The following is a 16,998-nucleotide window of genomic DNA, read 5'->3' as shown; positions in this document are numbered from 1 at the left end:
TCCTGCCGGATAACAGAATCCTCCATCGGGGGACCCCACATCCCCTTTTCACTGCACCACGGCTGAACTGCAATGGGGGTGACAGACTGAGGGTGATCCCCGGACTCTCCCTTGCCTGACTTCCTCGCTGCCCTGCAAGCATCAAGGAGATACCAGGCCCAAAAAGGGGTTCCAGATGGTGACCCAGAACTCCAGTGAGACAAACTTAGCTTACAGAAAAGAGGCCTACGACTCGGGTTCCTCTAGCATCCAAGCAGGTAAGCAATGCAGGGCTCGGCAAAGCACTAGGGACCGAACCAGGGGACCGACCGCAAGGAAGTCAGCAGTTCCAGCTCGGGGGCCCTTAGGTGGGCCCTCTTCTGACTCAAACTCTGCTTACCACCCGATTCAAGTACCCGTGGCCACCAAATTAAATCCAACCAAAAGGGACTCGCTCCCGCCTGCCCTGCACGTAGCAGGCATCCTCCCTGACAAAAGCCAGAGGTGGTGAGGCAGCAGGAACGCCTTCTACTATCTTCACTCAGAGTCCTCGCCTCTCTAAAGAAAGCCTGGCCAAGTGAGAGGTGACCGTGGGGGAGTCAGGCTCATCTGCTGGGCGGGGACCAGGGCGAGGCAAGTGAGGCGCCCGCTCTCGGCACCGAGCCGGGGCAGGGCCAGCCTGGGAGCCCTGCTTATGTGCTCGAGGGCCACAGCCCCTTCCTTCCCCTCCTCTAGCTCCTCTCCTGGCATCTCCTCTCTCCACGAACACAGCTACCCAATCCCAGTTCCCAGACGTTCAGTCTTAATCGAGGACTTAGACACAAGGACACTTTGCCAGAGCAGGAATCCTATGAAGGGGAAATGCTATAAAACCTCAGCCTGTCATCAAAATTTCCAATACTTCAAATCTCACCTTCCCAACGAGAACCGTGTCACGGGTCACATGAGGTCTGAGCCGGCCAGCAAAGGCGACCATCCACTGTGTTTACGCTGTGACCCCCGGCAGGGCCGCCTCAGCGGGCGAACAGATCAGGCTACCATCCTTGTCAGGATTAGCCTGGAATTACCTGTGATCTGAATTATGCGGGTCTTCAAAAGAGCAACCCTGACGGACGGGGGCGTCCTGAATTTCATCACTAGGCCCCGCTCCTCCCCCGGGACATTTCCCGTGGCCACCAAACGGTTTCATCAGCCACGACGCGAGGCTCGCCCCTGGGCTCCTGGCCGATGCATCACCTGACGACACGCTGACAGACACGCTTCTAACTTGTGATCGTGCGGGACCCTCCCATGGCTCAGCCTTCCCCTTCTACTTGCTCCGGTCGTACTTAGCTCACGATTCCCTGGGTTCTTTTCCCTTGCTGACAACGCATAACGGGTAACCTCCGTTTAAGCTTTTCAGTCAGAAGAGGCCTTCGGAGCAACTGGTGAAATGCAGCGGGTCAGACCACGATTTCACCATCAAGCACCGCAACGGAAGTATGTCCTTGGCTTCTTCGTCCAGGAGCCAAGCGTGGCCACTTGCTAGACTTCAGTGAGTGAAATAATAGGAAATGGCCCGGGAAGCCTTTCCTATCCTGAGAATGATAGGCTCTGGAAAGGATCTGGGACAAGGACGGAATCCCCTCGGTGGGTAGGGAAACTGGAGACAGCCCAGCACGCCAACAGACTTGCCCCAGGAAAGACCCTGGCGACTGGCAGAGCCTGGGCTAAGACTCAAGCCCTGACCACCAGGTCGGCAGGCTGACGCGGCGTCGGGCCACACACGGCACGGAGCACCAGAGTCTGGGGCACAGGCGGACCAGTAAATGGCGGATTACCTGCTTACCTGTCTGGATCCCCGTCTCTTGCTCTAACTGGTGGTAGAGTTTGTTGGAATAGTCTGCCATCTTCTGCTCGATGGTCAAGTGCCTGGCGGTGCTCAGGATACCAGCACAGAACCTCGTAGAGCCGGCAGCCAGCCTGCAGGATGCATCCAAAATGCTATCAGGTACACTCCCACAGCTGTGAATGCAACTAGTTCAAAGATCCTCACTACGGCATCGTGTGTCATATCAAAAGATGGAAGCAACCTACGTATCCACCGACATGAGCGGGCCTGAACAGGCTGGAGGACCCCTCTACGATGGGATACTCTACACGGCCATAAAGAAAGGAACGAGAGAAAGCTTTTGTGCAACAATACGGAACAAGCCTAATGAAAAAAGCAAGGGGAGGGACACTGTTTAAGGTTCGCTACTAACTTGTATAAAAAAGAGAAAAAAAATAATAAACGAATACCCGGGTACACATATACAAACTGACCGATACAGATTTGCTCATATAATGACTCGGGGAGTATCTGCAACGATACACAAGGAACTTAACTTGCCTCCAGCGAGGGAACCTTCCAGCTAGAAGTCAGGGGTGGGAGGCAGAATTTTCCCTGTACACTCTTTTACAATTTTCAATCTGACTCGTGTACATGTATTGCCTATTCAGAAATAAATACAAAGGACGTGTTAAAGGTCTTCCAATTTCTGGTAGGCAATAGAACAGAAAAGGGACATTAGGGGAAAAGTGAAACAACTTGAACAGAGCATGAACTTCAGTTAATACTAAGGTATCCACACGGATTCACTGCATTTCACGGTGATCCCACCCTAAGGTGTTCCTCCGAGGTGCGCACGGGACCCCGGCATACGGACTGCTGCACTACCTTCACGTCTGTTCTGTAAATCTACCACTGCTCTCGAGTGAGTGAGTTCCACGGGGAAAAGGAACAGAGATCAGGCAGGAGGTAGCCAGTTTCATCTCGGCTCACAGAGGAAGCTCCTGAGCCACGGGGTTGATGTCGCTGTGTGACTACAACGGAGAGGACAAGACGGCGAGGTGTGCCGTGACCCTGAAATGAAACGCACCCTCTCTAGAGACCTGGGTGTGCTGGAATCGGCCACCTCTGTCCAAGCCGGAAAACACGGGCGGTTTGCATCGCAAAACCGCGTCCAGGGGATGTTGCCTGTCTGTGGTTCTTGTCCTGCGACTTAGCGCCAGTCAGCTTAGCTACTGGCGGGACAACATTACCGGGAGGGGAGGGGCTGAGGGGAGCCCACGCAGTCTGGTCCTTACCTGCCCTGCTCCAGAAGGACAATATCCTTCCACCCCATCTTGGAGAGGTGATAGGCCACGGATGTGCCCATGATCCCACCACCACAGATGACCACCTGCGCCTGGGCAGGCAGGGCGACAGAATGTGCCTCGGCAGCCGACGCGCCGCTCCTCCCCGACGACCAGTTCTGCCATCCTCGGCCGGTCCTTTGTCTTCGGACCACCGACAGCAGCCGGTAAAACATCACGTCTGCCAGCAGCTCGGCGCGGTGCTCTCACTCGGCTACGGCAGAGACCCCCGACATGCACACTAGACGGAGAAAGCAACCAGATTTCATTCTACGTACTGTACTCAGGGCACAGGATTACTGAGAAAGGGAGAGGAGGCGCCAAAGAACGCTAATCATGCCCTCGGCCAATGTCTGAGGCCCTGCGCAGTTCCAGACGCTCTGCCAGCTGCAGAGACAGCAGGGGACAACAAGGAGGAGGGTCTTGCCTTTACGCACCTTTCATTAGAGACACAGAGAGTGAGTGGGTGTGTGAGTGTGTGTGAGGGTGCCTGTGGCAGGGGCGGCCCAGACACACATAAAACAAGGAACGAGGCCGGTGTGCTGCAACGCCCGAAGGCATATGTAAACTAGGACGGTCGGGAAGAAGGGGACGTCGGAGGAGAGACCTGATGGTGACCGGGAATCAGCTGGATGCGTCTTCCGGACAGAGGCGCAGGCACGTGCAAAGGCCCTGAGGGGAGGCCGACCCTGCGGAGTCCGAGCACAGAAGGGAGGCCAGTGTGCCCAGAGCACGAGGAGCGAGGCGGAGAGGACCCAAGACAAGGCTGGAGAGGGAGGCAGAAAGCAAGGACACACAGCGCTTGGGATGCCATCGTGAAGAGCTGGGATTCTGCTCCGGGCGCAAAGGAAAATACTAACGCAGGGAATGAAACGATCAGATATGCTTTTCCAAGATCAGTCAGGCTCCACGGCGGCGGGAAGTGGGCTGGAGAACGAGAGGAAAGGCAGGGCCGGGCAGATGCTGCGGTAGTCCTAGAGGGAGGGCCTGGGGGCTGAGACCCGGACGGTGGCAGTGGAGTCAAAGCCACGGCTGGATTGTTCTGGAGGTGAAATGACGGCCCTCTGACTTACCAACAAACGGGATGTTAAAATGGGGCAAGGGGAGAAATAAGGATGATGGCAGAGTTTCTGGGTTAAGCAACTGGTGCCACTTACTACAATGTGAAGGGCTAGGGATGGGGAGGGAGGCGGGGAAGGAGAGGGAGCGAGAGGGAGGCTGCGAAAGGGTGCAGGTGCGGGTGCGCAGACAAGCCAACGTTCCCCTCTGAGGGGTCAAGTGCAAGACGCCGGGCGGGCACGCACGGGAAAAGGTCAGGCAGCAGCTGGACATCCAGGCCGGCAGCCAGGGGAACACGTGGGGTATCCGAGACCCGGCATGCTGAGGAACAAGAAGAACCCTGAGGCTCCCCAGCAGGTACAGCTTGGGAAGAGAAAGAAAGTACCGGACAGAGGACAGAGCGCTGGGCAGACGCACAGAGCATCCGGACAAACAGAAGTGGTGCAACAGACCGAGGAGGAGCCTCGGCGAGGCAGAAAAGAGAACTGGGCTGCGGTGTCACAGAAGCCGAGAGAGAGGAAAGGGTTTTAAGAAGCGGTTCGCTACGGAGGGTGCCCGGGGGTGCAGCAGGACGGCCAAGGGTCCGTCCGCTGGGACTTGACAACAGAGGTCCTTGGTGTCCCCAGAAAGAACATTCCCAGGAGAGTGCTCGGAATGAAATCCGGACCAGAGCAAGCTCCAGAGCGAGGAGATGAGGGAGTGCAGACCACTCCTTGACTTTCTGCTCCAAAGAGAGCAGAAAAACCAGCCAGCAGCAAGAAAAGAATGGGAGCAGAGCAGGGTTCTTGGTCTATAAAGGCGTGGGCCGTGGAGACTGTTTCACTGCTGGCAGGAAGGGCCAGTAAAGGGGAAAGAGGTGGGTCCGGAAGGAGAGGTGGTGACAAAGAACGAGGTCCTGGAAGAGGAGAGAGAGAGAGGACCCAAAGCCGCAGTGAGGGACGGCGTGCCCCGGGTCTGCCCAGGCCACGGGCTGGAGGGAGACTCAAGGACCAGCAGGCCTCTTCCCGGAAGCAGGGGAAGGTTAGTCCGGGTGGGCTTATCCCGCAAACTCGGGTGTCACACGCTGTGACCAAGCATACGTGTCTACGAGACAACTAGCATCATAAGGCAGAGAAGGGAAAGGGTACGGGATCGGGCCACCAGAGAGAATTACTCTCCCGGCAAAGCAGAGGCCTGTTCAGGAAACTGCAGACAGACCTGCCGGGAGACGGCAGGGTCACCGAGCGTGGGGAGAGGGGGGACTTCAGAGGACAGCCCCGGCAGACAGTGCGCCCAGCAGCATGCCACTACCCACGGCGGACCCCAAACAGCCCAACTCGTCCAAGGCCCAGGTGTGGGTGCCCGCCCATCACCACACAGCATCTCAGGACGGAGACCGAGCAAGGCCTCTACCGCGTCCCAGGATAAATCCCATCCAACCAGGGCTGATGACTCGGCCAACTGGCGGTAGTCACCAGGCCTCACACCCTCGGTCCCTGTCCAAGGGTCTCAAGACAGAAGCTTCTTCCTGCAACCTCGTCTCCACGTGACCAATTTCTGTCCCTCCCTCCGGGTCTCTCTCTCTGCTGTCCTCCCCTCCAGACCTCTCCACCGTGCCCTCCAGAACATCCTTTCCGGAGTTAAGCACCCGGCCCTTCGCCAGTACTGTCTCGCCTGTCTCCACGGGGACGCAGCTCTTCTGAGGGAGCGGCCACCGTCGCACGGCCAGCCCCACTCTACTGAGCTCGCCACGCGGGGGGCTGGGGGGTGAGTATCTGCCTCCTCCTCCCTTCAGAACTATTACTGCTTGGTCACACTCGAAAAGGCCCAGTTCCTCTGAGGCTCAGGCTAGCAGGCACCCCCTGCCTAGCCCCGGGGCCACCGCGGGTTCAGCCACAGGCAGATGTCTGTCTACATTCGGGTTCTGAACCCACGACACTCCTCTCCCAACCTCGGACCCCACCTCCTCTCTTCCTCCCTTCAAAGCAGATAACCTGTCTCATCGCATCCCCTGAAACTGCACCAATCATCCCACTTGCATCTACAACCCTCTCTCCTTCCCTCAGAGGGTCAAAAGTTCGTCGCCCCACAAGAGCCCCGGATCCCTCTCCCTCCTTCCCTGGGACTCAGCTCCATGAACCCAGCTCCTCTTCCACGTACCTTCAGTGCTCCGCTCTGACCCTCAGCGTTTTCATATGCTCAAGTCCTCCCAACCCACCAAAGAAATGGAACAAAAGCTCTGTAACTGTCTTCGAGTAGCGTCATTTTAAAAATTCTAAATGGTAAAAAATATGGTCTTGGCAAAAAGCACAAACGTAGGAGGCAGTTAGGACTTCCCATCAGGGCGCCTGAGTATCCGACTCCTGGCTTTGGCGCAGATCTGTGGTCTCGGTGTCGGGGGATCGAGCCCCACGTCGGGATTCTCTCTCCCTCTGCCCCTTCCCCCACTCACAGGCATGCACGCACATGCCTGTGCTCTTTCTCTCTCTCAAATAAAGAAATAAAATTTAAAACCATGATTTCCCATCATACAAAATCAGCAGTCCCAATGTGCTGCCCTGCTGCCCACCTGAGTGCTGCCGCCTGTCCCGTGTCCTTCTTTCCTTACTCCTTAGTGACTGCAGAGTCTGCCGGCCGTCAAGCCAGAACGGACTCTTTTTTTTTTTAAGATTTTGTTTATTTATTCATTTATCTGAGAGAGAGCGAGAGAGAGTGAGAAACAGCACGAGAAGGGGAGAGGGTGAGAGGGAGAAGCAGGCTCCCTGCTGAGCCGGGAGCCCGATGTGGGACTCGATCCCAGGACTCCGGGATCATGACCAGAGCCAAAGGCAGTCTCTTAACCAACTGAGCCACCCAGGCACCCCCAGAACTGACTCTTAATGTGATCTCACAGCCTGTCTTTTCACTTGACAAATACTTTCAGGAAAGGGCTTCCTATATGATCTGTCCCCTTTTCCCCGTTTCCAGTCTGTCCTGAACCCAAAGCGGCTGGGCTTCTGCCCGCCAAGCCAGGAACGCTGCTCTCACCAAGAAGGCTCACGTCGCCAACTTCCGGGGACACCGGCCCCACCTCACATCCTCTCCACAGCACCGCATATCGCCCATCGCTCCCGCTACTCACACCCCCTTTCCCGGTTTTTATCCTGACTCCCACTACCCTGGTCACGTCTTCGCTGGCTTCTCTCCCCGGCCCGTCCTTCCGAGTCCACATCCCTCACGGTGCTCTGGGACCAGCTTCTCCCCTCGGGCCACTACTCTCCAGGGGGATTTCACTGCCTACTGTGACCGAGAGCCCAACCCACAGCAGCCCCGACCTTTGTGCCTGTACCTCTAAGCGGAACAATGGCATGTCCACTTGGGCTCCCGTAGGTCAAACCGGGCACCTCCAACAGGGAAACCCATCCTCCTCAATCTCCAAATCTGCTCCACTTCTGTGTCCCCCAGTGACACCATATTCGAGAACCCTGGGTGTTACCCTGGGCTCCTCCTTTCTCCTCTCCTCTATGCAGCCAACCAGCATGGACTAACGATTCCACAGCCACGTTTCCCTCATTCCCACTTCTCCCCATTCCCACTGCAGCTACGTGAGTACAGGCCGCCACCCTTGCTCAGATTACTGCAGAAGCTTCCTGACGGGGCTTCTGTACACCGTTCTTCCCAACACCCCACAGTCCTTACAAAGGACTCGGAGCCAGTCTTCTCAAATGCAGATCTTGTTTCACGCCCCTGCTTAAAACCCTTCAATGACTTTCTGATGTCCTCAGGAAAAGGCAATGTCCTTCACAGGAAGGGCAAGATCCTTCACTCTCTGGCTCATTTCTTATCTCTGCTCTCTTTCTCTGGAGCCACACGCAACCACCTGTAATTAACTCCTCAAACAGGACAGGATTCTGAAACCTCCGGGATCTGGGCACGCTGTTCCTCTAAACCAAATAGTATAGTTCCTGCCACTCTCCCCCCGCAGACAAAGGGAACTGCCTCAGCTCTCAGCCTATCCGACATCTTACCAGACCTCCTCTCCCCCCAACACTGGGTCGGGTGACTCTTCTATGTTCTCCCATCACACCCTGCACTTCTCCCAGCACAGAGCCTCCCGGACTGTGTCACGGTCTGTTCGCCAATCAGGGAAACAGCACAACCACCCAGCTGAGAATGTAGGCTTGAGAGAGAGGCAGACAGCTGTGGGTTGGAAAACCTCCCCCCACCTCTCATTAGCTCTGACTTTCGGCAAGTTATGCCACATCTCTGTGCCCTGGGCTCCTCATCCATAAGGTGAGCTAGGACTACCCACCTCACACGGTTGCTACAAACACTCAATCAGACAGGAAGGAAAAACATGGCAACGAGCACCTAAGCAGCACTCAGTAAGTGGTCCTTTTTAGTCTCCTATTACGATGGAGCTCTCTGGGAGCTGAGACCAATTATATAACTTGATCATGGTTTTCCCAGCATTCAGGGGAGGCACCTAGGAAATACACATTGCCGAATGGCTGAGAGGAGCGAACACACGAGAGGGGGAAAAGTTCAATGAGGACTCTGGGATCTCAAGGCTAGGCCCGCAGATTGGAGGGGATACCTAAATCACGTGACAGAATTTTTAAAACAGAAAATGGTAATATCTTCATAGGCAGTTACAGTCGGCCAGATGCTGCTTCAGGCGTGTACAACGGACTTAAGCCTCACAACCCTACCAGGTAGATACTAAAGTTTCTTTTCTACACTTGAAGAAGCTGAGGCACGGAGAAGTAACTCATCAGCTTCTCTAATGCCGGTGAGGGGCAGAGCCAGGAGTCAAACCCTGCCGGGCTGGCACCGGAGTCTGCCCTGGAATCTTTCCTCCCTGCTACCTTTCAAACAACATCAGATGAGTAAAGAAAGGGTAGCTGTGAGGACAGAACCACAAGGCACATCCCCTGGCAGGATAAAAGGAACTGCAAATGTAACAGAAGACACATAACAACAATTGAGGTTCAAGATGGAATAAACAAGGTTAAAAACTTAGGGTGATTAAAAAAAAAAAAAGCCTAGGGTGATAAGAACCAAGAAAAGGATTTGTGACCCTGTGTGCATGACCTTCAAAGAGTCACTGAAGTGGTGAGGGCAAACAAGAACAAAAAAGGATTTAAAGTGAATGCAAACAAAGGAAGGAAGGCACCAGAGTACCCAAGTAGGTTTGGCAGCAAAACCAAGGCAAAGTTTGATGGCAGAGAAGGGAAAGTCGGTAGACAAGAAACTGAAGATGTCAAAAACAAAGAAATAAAAGTCGTAACCAGATTTAAAATAAACACACACATAAATATATATGTTAAGTTTTATTTAAGTAATCTCCACACCCCATTGGGGCTGGAACTCATGATCAAGAGTCACATGCTCTTCCAACTAAACAAGCCAGGGGCCCCCAAAATAAATTACATGTTTTAAAAACTAAGATGACCCTACAATATTTTCTGCTAAGAAGAAAAATATCTGCCAAGCAACCGCGATATCGGGACTAGGTATGCTCACACCTGCTTACACCAAGAAGAACAAGAGGGCAGCTCCAAGTCCCTCCGAGTTGTTCCTCTGTATGGTCACAGCGTGTGTACAAATGGGCCGCTGGGGACTAGGAAGCCAGGTGAGTGGAGGGCGATTAACAACATCTCCCACACCTGCCTCAGCACAAGAGCCAGCCAGCACATTTCTAGCCCAGGCTCCGTCTCTGGAGAGTGGATCCTGCTGGTCCTGGGTGTGTAATTCTCAACAAGTGCCACCAGGTGATCAGACAAGTTGAAGAAATTAAGACAAATCGCTAGCGCTGGCCAAGTGTGCCCCGTGGCCCGGCTCCCCTCCTCCTTCCCTCCGCGGCCCCGCACGTCACGCTTACACACACCGGCAAAATGCACTTGAAGATGCCCGAATCTAATCTCAGTGTCCTTCACATCGGTCCCGAGTGGTCGCACATCACGAAGTCGGCTCACTGCCCTGGGCCTACACTCTTCCCGGGAACTCGGCCGCCGCACTCCGCAGCAGTCTTACAAGTGAGGGAAGCACAGGCGGACCGCACGTCTCCAGGCGGGAAAGCAACTGCACCCGCAGTGGAGGAAGACCGGGCGAGACCGGCCTCATGCGCGCTAGAGGCTTGCCCGAGGCCGGGAGCCCGAAGCGAGGTCACCCCGGCCGTTCTGGACGTCGGGCTGAGCCGGCGGACGCCCCCTGAGGAGCCGGTGCGCAGACCCCGGGCCAGCCGGGCACGGGTGTCCGAGGCCCGGACCACCTCGGCCGGACGGAGCGCAGCCGCGGACAGGCTGAGAGAGATGAGGCGGACCCTTCTCGGCCCGGGCCGCCGCAGTCCCCAGGCGACTCGGCGCAAGCGACGCGAAACGAGGGGCGGACGGGACCACCCCCGAGGGAGACCAGAGCGGAAAGGGGGACGCGGAGACGCGCGCGGAGGGGAGGCCAGAGCGGCCCCGCACCTGTCTTCCTTACCTCACGGGCCCCCGCGGGCTCCGCGGTCAGCAGCACCCGGGAGGCAGCGGGGCAGCAGCCACAACAGTTGCGGGGGGTCCCGGCGCCAGAACGCGGGGAACGGGGCAGGGAAAGGGGCGGGGCGGAGGGAGCAAAAAGTTCCGGGGAAAGCCGGCGACCGCGACCTTCCGCGCTTTACGGCCCCCACAAGGGTACGCCGGCGCGAGATCGCCCCGGCGCACGCGCGCGCCGTGACGTCCCCACGGCGGCCCCGCCCCTGCCACGTGGGGCTTGTTTGGGTCTCGCCAGGCCCCTCCCCGGGCCTCTGGGCGGCAGCTGGGGTGGTCCGGGGCGGTCTTGGAGCTCGGGCCGCCGACCCGGTTGACCTCTGCAGGTGGAGCCGGGACGTCCGCGGTGGGCCGCTCGCCCTGCCGTGCTGTGGGGAGCGCGGGGCTTCGCTCTGCCCTCCAGGCGCGTTCCCACTTCCGTCCCCGAGTGGGTCGCGGCTCAAAGCCACTCTGGTCCAGGGCGCCAAAGGGCGTCTTGGACCCGCAGGCGCTCGGCTCCTCCTGGGCGAGGCTGTAGCGGAGCGCGACTGAAATCCGCCCCGCCGGCCTGGCCCGACCTGGGAGGCGGGATTTAGAGGCCCTGAGCTCTGGGCCGGTCGTCACTCTGCACCTTCCTGCCTTGTCTGCGCCGAGGAAATGGACTCATTCAGTCCATCTTCTGAGAAGGCCCCCGCCCCGCCCTCCCTTACTGTCAGTGGCCCTGTTTTCTTTCCCTTGTGGAACTCGTCCCCCTGTACGGTCTGTGTTGGTGGACTGCCTTTCCCGCCAGTTGCAAGCCCTGCCCTCTCTCGACAGAACCTCGGTCTTAGGCACGGCTGCGTTCCCAGCACGTGCAGCCCTGCTTGGCGCGTCGTCCAGTCACTAGCTCTTTGAATGGAGAGCGTTCGGAGGGTACAGCGGCCCCTGCAGTTTGCGCCACACTCCCGTTTCCCGTTCGTTGAATTCAGGCCCCCCTCGCCACACAAGCCCATCTTGTTTCCTTATGGCCTCTTTTGGCCAGGCACCGTGCTGGGCGATGGGATTCAGCAGTGCACAAGAAAGAGAGGGCTTCTTCCATTCGCGAGTGGCAAGAAAGCTCCGTGGCACCTCCGTGGCACCCCTGTGGCACCACGCCAGCCCCCAAGCTGCATACTTTCTACCCCAGACGCGATCGCCAGTTAACTCACACGATACACGGCAGATGACTTCTGGCTGCCTGAGGACAGAAAGTCCGTCTCTGGCTAGTCTGATACGTGAAAGTTTAAGACGTTCCGGGCTTCTGTGCTAGAGAAATACTTTAATGTTTTGGCTAATGGCCGAGAGCTTGGTGTCACCTGACTGCCCATAAAGAAGAGGAGATAGACGAACTCATCTGAGGTGTATTCCTGGGGAAGTCTTTTCCTGATGCCCAGACGTGGCAATTTGGGGAGAAAACCTTCACAGGCTTTCCTGATGAGCAGCTGGACCTATGCCATTTGCAGGCTTATGAATTTGGGAGAAACCTCACTGTCTGTAGGAAACGGTGGGTGAAGTAAAGTGATCATTAAGGTGTTCATCCCATTCTGTGGACAAGCAGTGAGTGCTGAACAAGCTGTACAGCTTTCTCCCTGCTTCCCTCAACCACCACTGTTGTTCTTCTCTGCAAAGTCCTAAGCCTCCTTTTATTGTCAACGTTGATTCTTGTACTTTGTAGGCTCTCATACCCACCAACTGCACTATTCTTCAAGAGGATTGAATATTTTAATCTTTTTTGGCTACTCCTTGTCTGAGAAAGGTCACAGTGGTTTCCTGTACTATAGACACTTCACAGAACAGAGCATCCCATGCACAATTACACATGTCCTGGTAGGACTTTATTCGCTTGATGTTTGGATTCACCTTTGCAAACCCTCTGCCTTGTTGGTTTTCTGTCTCTCAAGGACAGAAATTACAAGGGGTGGGGAAGGTATTTCTGGCATCTCTTTCAAAAGATCTGTGCCAGGATCTTTTGATCCTTTGCACACCAAGAACTGCAGCTGGGAGCACCTTTCTTCTCCAAGCCGGGTTCTCGTGCCTTACCCCAGAATGTCTCTACACCCAATGGTGGGTGTAGACAGGAAAGAGAAAAAGAAAGTAACTTCACTCATTCTCCATGGGGGATGGGTTCCCATCCTCCCCCCCAGAGCCTCCTGTCCCCAGATCAAGCGCCTTTCTGCAGCTTGTTTCAGTCAAAGGGTTTCTAGCAGAACAGTTCACCCTTCACTCTCGGGTCTACTCTTGGGATCTGGGAAATGCCATTGTAATGATTGTACAGGGACGTAACTCCTTATTTACCTTTGTAAGTGTGCAGTTCCCTCAGCCCCTTCCTGTCCCTGCGTGGCGACAGCACGAGGTCCTGAGGACGTTTGGGGCACTTTAGGGGATGGGATCTTTCTCAGGAGCCCTGCTGATCTTAGGCACCCAGAGCGACCAGCATTTCTGAGTCCATGAAGGCGGCAGTAACATCGTGCCCTGTATTTCTATCAAACCGGATTTTGATTGAGATGTTCTTTTCATGCTACTAGGTTTGTAAGTGAATAAACAGACATGTTCATTACTCTGGCCGTGGCTGCTTGTGAAACGTTCTTCATCTCTGGTGGCTGTGTGTCGTATTTGCCATCACAAAGGCTAAACGTGGTACATAAAACCGTTCGCATCTGTGTTAGCAGAGTGTGAAACAGACTCTGGACACCCAGGGACAGCAGACACGGGCAGGCACTACAGCACCGTCCATGCGGCGGTGGCCTGCCTGGGGACGGAGGGCCTCCCTTCCTCCTTCCGAAGGTTATGAGGACTCACACCTGAGTCTTTAACCCACGAAACCGGTGAACTAGTCAAGTAAGTGCTGAGCATGTGCTAGACACCAGTGGGGGTGCCTTAGAATCATCTGGGGCACCTAAAGCAATCCCCTCCACGTGAATTGGAATCAACAGGACTGGAGATCTGATCAGTACTTCTCCAGAGACTTCCAGCAACTTCTCTTGTGTCTCGAAACCACTGGATGCCACCTGTTGAAGAGTCCGCAGGACACGTGGTAGTTGTTGAGAGATCTGTGGGGTTAGGGAGGACTTTCGCTGGTCCCTGAGCAGGACAAGGTGTTTCTTACACATCATCCCATGTAATCTTTATGACAGTCTCAGGAGGTGAGGTTTTAGCAGATGATGGAGACTCAGAAGGAACCTGACGTTTCCAAGATCACCCAGCTTGGGGGAAGATCTGGAAATGAACCCAAAGGTGCTGCGTTATAGCACCGGGCAGGTGGCCAGGAGGCCATTTGAGGCTGGGTCAGGGAGCGAGAAAAGAGCACACAGGGTAACAGGGAGGTGCTCCCTGGCTGTGGTACACTGGACATTTTCAGTTCCTCGTTCGTCTGCCCCGTGAGCTTGCAGCGCATGACCGGCTTGGAGCATAGCTCTCGTCCGGTCATGTTGGTTGGCGTCAGCCATGCTGAGACCTTGCTTTAAAAGCTAGGCAACCGCCACCGTGTGCAGGTGGAGCGGCCGAGGCCTTCAGGCGAACCGTGCGTGGTCATCAGCCCTCCTGGGTGCCGCTGTCATCATTAGATGGTGCCCTGAGTAGCCACCGTATCTCGGAGGATCACGCGGCATGAGCGACAGACGCGGGAAACAGATGGGACCCCGACCTGAAGCAAAGCCCACTGACCCGCAGCCTAAGTCGGCTGCCCAGCCAAACCGCAGTCACCGCAGGCCCAGAAGAAAATGCTGGTGGAAGGCACCAGGTCTTGGGCTGGTTTGGATGCCGCCTTGTGCAGCTCAAGTAGGGGGTCTCTGACAGTGTAGCCATGTAGGAATGATGCCATCACGGCCTCATCCCCTTGAGGAATTCTCCACTCCCTGCCAACTTGGAGTCACTGGTCTTTATTCTGCTCATCCAAGCAATGTTCCAGCAGCTACAGGTGGGAATCCCCCAGGCTAACACGTCAGGAACAACCTCATCATCCTGTCTTCCAAGTCTCCTTTTATTTCACGTCCACGAACCGTCAACCGAGCCCCAAACCGGGGAGTCATCTGGTCACCCCACTGGCTTCTCTCTGTACCTCTAGTTCATCACCCAGCTCAACCGAGTCTGTGTCCCCAGATCTCTCGTCTCTCCTGGCCTCTCGTTCCCCACCCCCCCTGCTGGAGGTCAGAGAGTTGGCATCCCTTGGTGCGATGATCATCCCTAAAAGGATGGTCCCTGCTTCTGGTGTCACCCCATCCTCACTCTGCAGGGTTGTCTTTCCCAAGCACGTCAGATCATTTTACTCACTGGCTTAACCTAACAGCTCCTCGGGACTCCCCGTTGTTGGGGAGACGTGTTCAGACTCCTTAGCGTGGCGGAGCACGGTCTCCGTGGTGGGACCGGCAGAGGTGCCCCAGGTGGCTCTGGGGCCAACTGTGTGCGAGGCTGGGGCCCGAATCCTGACCCATTTGCCCCCCGTGTGCGACTGATCCCATCTCACACCCTGCTCTCAAGTCCCACTCCGCCAAACACATCTTTTGCTCGCTAAGATGTCCTTTCCAGCCCCTGTCCTTCTGTGCTTGGGGAAGAGTCCTGACTTGAGAATCAAATGATCCCCCGTGGCCCCTCCCATCAGCCTGGCAGACACCTCCAGAATTTCAAAACCTCAGCCCATCATCACCAGCATCTCCTCGGTGAAGCCTTTCCTTCCCACGACAACTGGCCTCCCTTTGGTGTGCCCACTCTACTCTTTTCCACCTCTGTCTTTACTGGTTTTTTCCCCTACTCGTCTGTCAATCCCTCTGAGGAGGACTGGCTTCTCTGAACCCCCAGCATCTGGCATCATGCCTGGCATCTATCACATGATTGAGCGAATGGGGGAAAGTGGCGAGCAAAAGCTCTGTTTGCCAATCTGTAAAACGGGGATAAGGTCCTGGCCTCAGAGAGCAGGGGGCATTCGGTTACTGCAGCTGGCCCTCCAATGGAGCAGTAGGTGGCGCTGTGACATACCAATGAAGTTTCCTGGGGCCTCCCAGCCCTGCATCTGGAGTGCGGGTTGTCAGGATGAACTAGAAACCCAAATCAGACTAATCAAATCTCCCCCTGAGAGGTGACACCCCATGTGGCCCCCGTGACTCAGGAGGGGATGAGGAGAGGCTCCTTTGGGCAGCCTTGATAAAAGGGATGTGTCCTTTCCCTCCCGCTGTCCTCACCTGGAGGGGTCTGTGGAGTTAGGCACCTCAGACACTTGGATCTGGGGCATCGTCTGACTCAGTCCCCCAGAGTCCAGGGTGGAAGGGCTGTTGTCCTGTTTGGTTAAGAACATGACTTTGGAGCTGACCTGGCCTGGGTCCGAATGCCCGCACTGCCTCCCCCTTGGACTATGACACCGAGACGTTACCTTTCCCGAGCCCCCGCTGTAGTTGTCACCCAGAGAGACTATAGAGAACGAGAGAGAGGGCCATATAGGATGTGTGTATATACAGAGAGATTTATCTTAAGGATTTGGTGCCTGGCAAGTCTGAAATTGCAGGGCAGGCAGGCAGGGTGGGAACCCCAGGAATCATTGATGTCGAGGTCTCATGATGTCGAGGGGGCATACTTCCTTTTTCCTCTGGAGACCTTAGTCCTTTTCTTAAGACCTTGAAGTGAATGCATGAGCCCCACCCACGTTATAGTGGGTGATCTGCTTTAATCAGTCTACTGGTTTCAATGTTAATCACATCTAGAGAAGACTTTCACAAGAATAGCCAGACTCGTGCTTGACCAAACTTCTGGGCACCCTGCCCTAGCCATGTTGACACATAAAATTTTTCATCGTAGCCTCTATCTACTTGCTTGTAAAATGGGCAATGACACCTTTCCTTTCTTTCTTTCTTTCTTTCTTTCTTTTTCTCTTTCTTTCTTTCTTTCTTTCTTTCTTTCTTTCTTTCTTCCTTCCTTCCTTCCTTTCTTTCTTTCTCTTTCTTTCCTTCTTTCTTCTTTCTTTCTTTTTTCTCTCTTTAAAGATTTTATCTATTTATTTGACAGAGAGAGACACAGCAAGAGAGGGAACACAAGCAGGGGGAGTGGGAGAGGGAGAAGCAGGCTTCCCGCTGAGCAGGGAGCCCGATGCAGGGCTCGATCCCAGGACGCTGGGATCATGACCTGAGCTGAAGGCAGATGCTTAACGACTGGGCCACGCAGGCACCCCTGCTTTTCTTACTCTTGCAAGGTGCGCTGCATGGCCTGGCACCTAGGGGGTGGGAGACTGTGGCGGGATGAGCAACACTGAGTGATCCAAAGGGAATGAGAGTCATGAAGCTCGAGGAGCAAAGGGTCTGTTCAGCAGATGCTTATGACAAAAGCTGGGCTC

At 55.5% G+C, this 16,998-nt stretch overlaps 2 protein-coding genes across 2 annotated transcripts in view; one reads left to right on the top strand and one right to left on the bottom strand.

The window, feature by feature from the left end:
• The window catches only part of PDPR (pyruvate dehydrogenase phosphatase regulatory subunit), a 37,008-nt gene extending 26,192 nt beyond the window's left edge, over positions 1–10,816 (bottom strand). Inside the window, exons 1-3 of the mRNA XM_021705711.2 lie at positions 10,639–10,816; positions 3,088–3,376; positions 1,808–1,941 (exon numbers count right to left, since the gene is read on the bottom strand). Of these exons, the coding sequence (XP_021561386.1) occupies positions 1,808–1,941; positions 3,088–3,311 (358 nt within the window). The 5' untranslated portion in view covers positions 3,312–3,376; positions 10,639–10,816. The remainder of the gene's footprint in view (positions 1–1,807; positions 1,942–3,087; positions 3,377–10,638) is intronic.
• LOC110593974 (C-type lectin domain family 18 member A-like) overlaps positions 10,050–16,998 on the top strand; it is an 18,825-nt gene continuing 11,876 nt past the window's right edge. Inside the window, 1 exon segment of the mRNA XM_044922063.1 lies at positions 10,050–11,011. Coding sequence (XP_044777998.1) covers positions 10,050–11,011 — 962 coding nt within the window.

This window comes from Neomonachus schauinslandi, chromosome 16 (genome assembly GCF_002201575.2).
Source record: "Neomonachus schauinslandi chromosome 16, ASM220157v2, whole genome shotgun sequence".
Taxonomy (NCBI): domain Eukaryota; kingdom Metazoa; phylum Chordata; class Mammalia; order Carnivora; family Phocidae; genus Neomonachus; species Neomonachus schauinslandi.
Note: the sequence above shows the minus strand (reverse complement) of the source record. Positions and strands in the feature narration are given on the sequence as shown.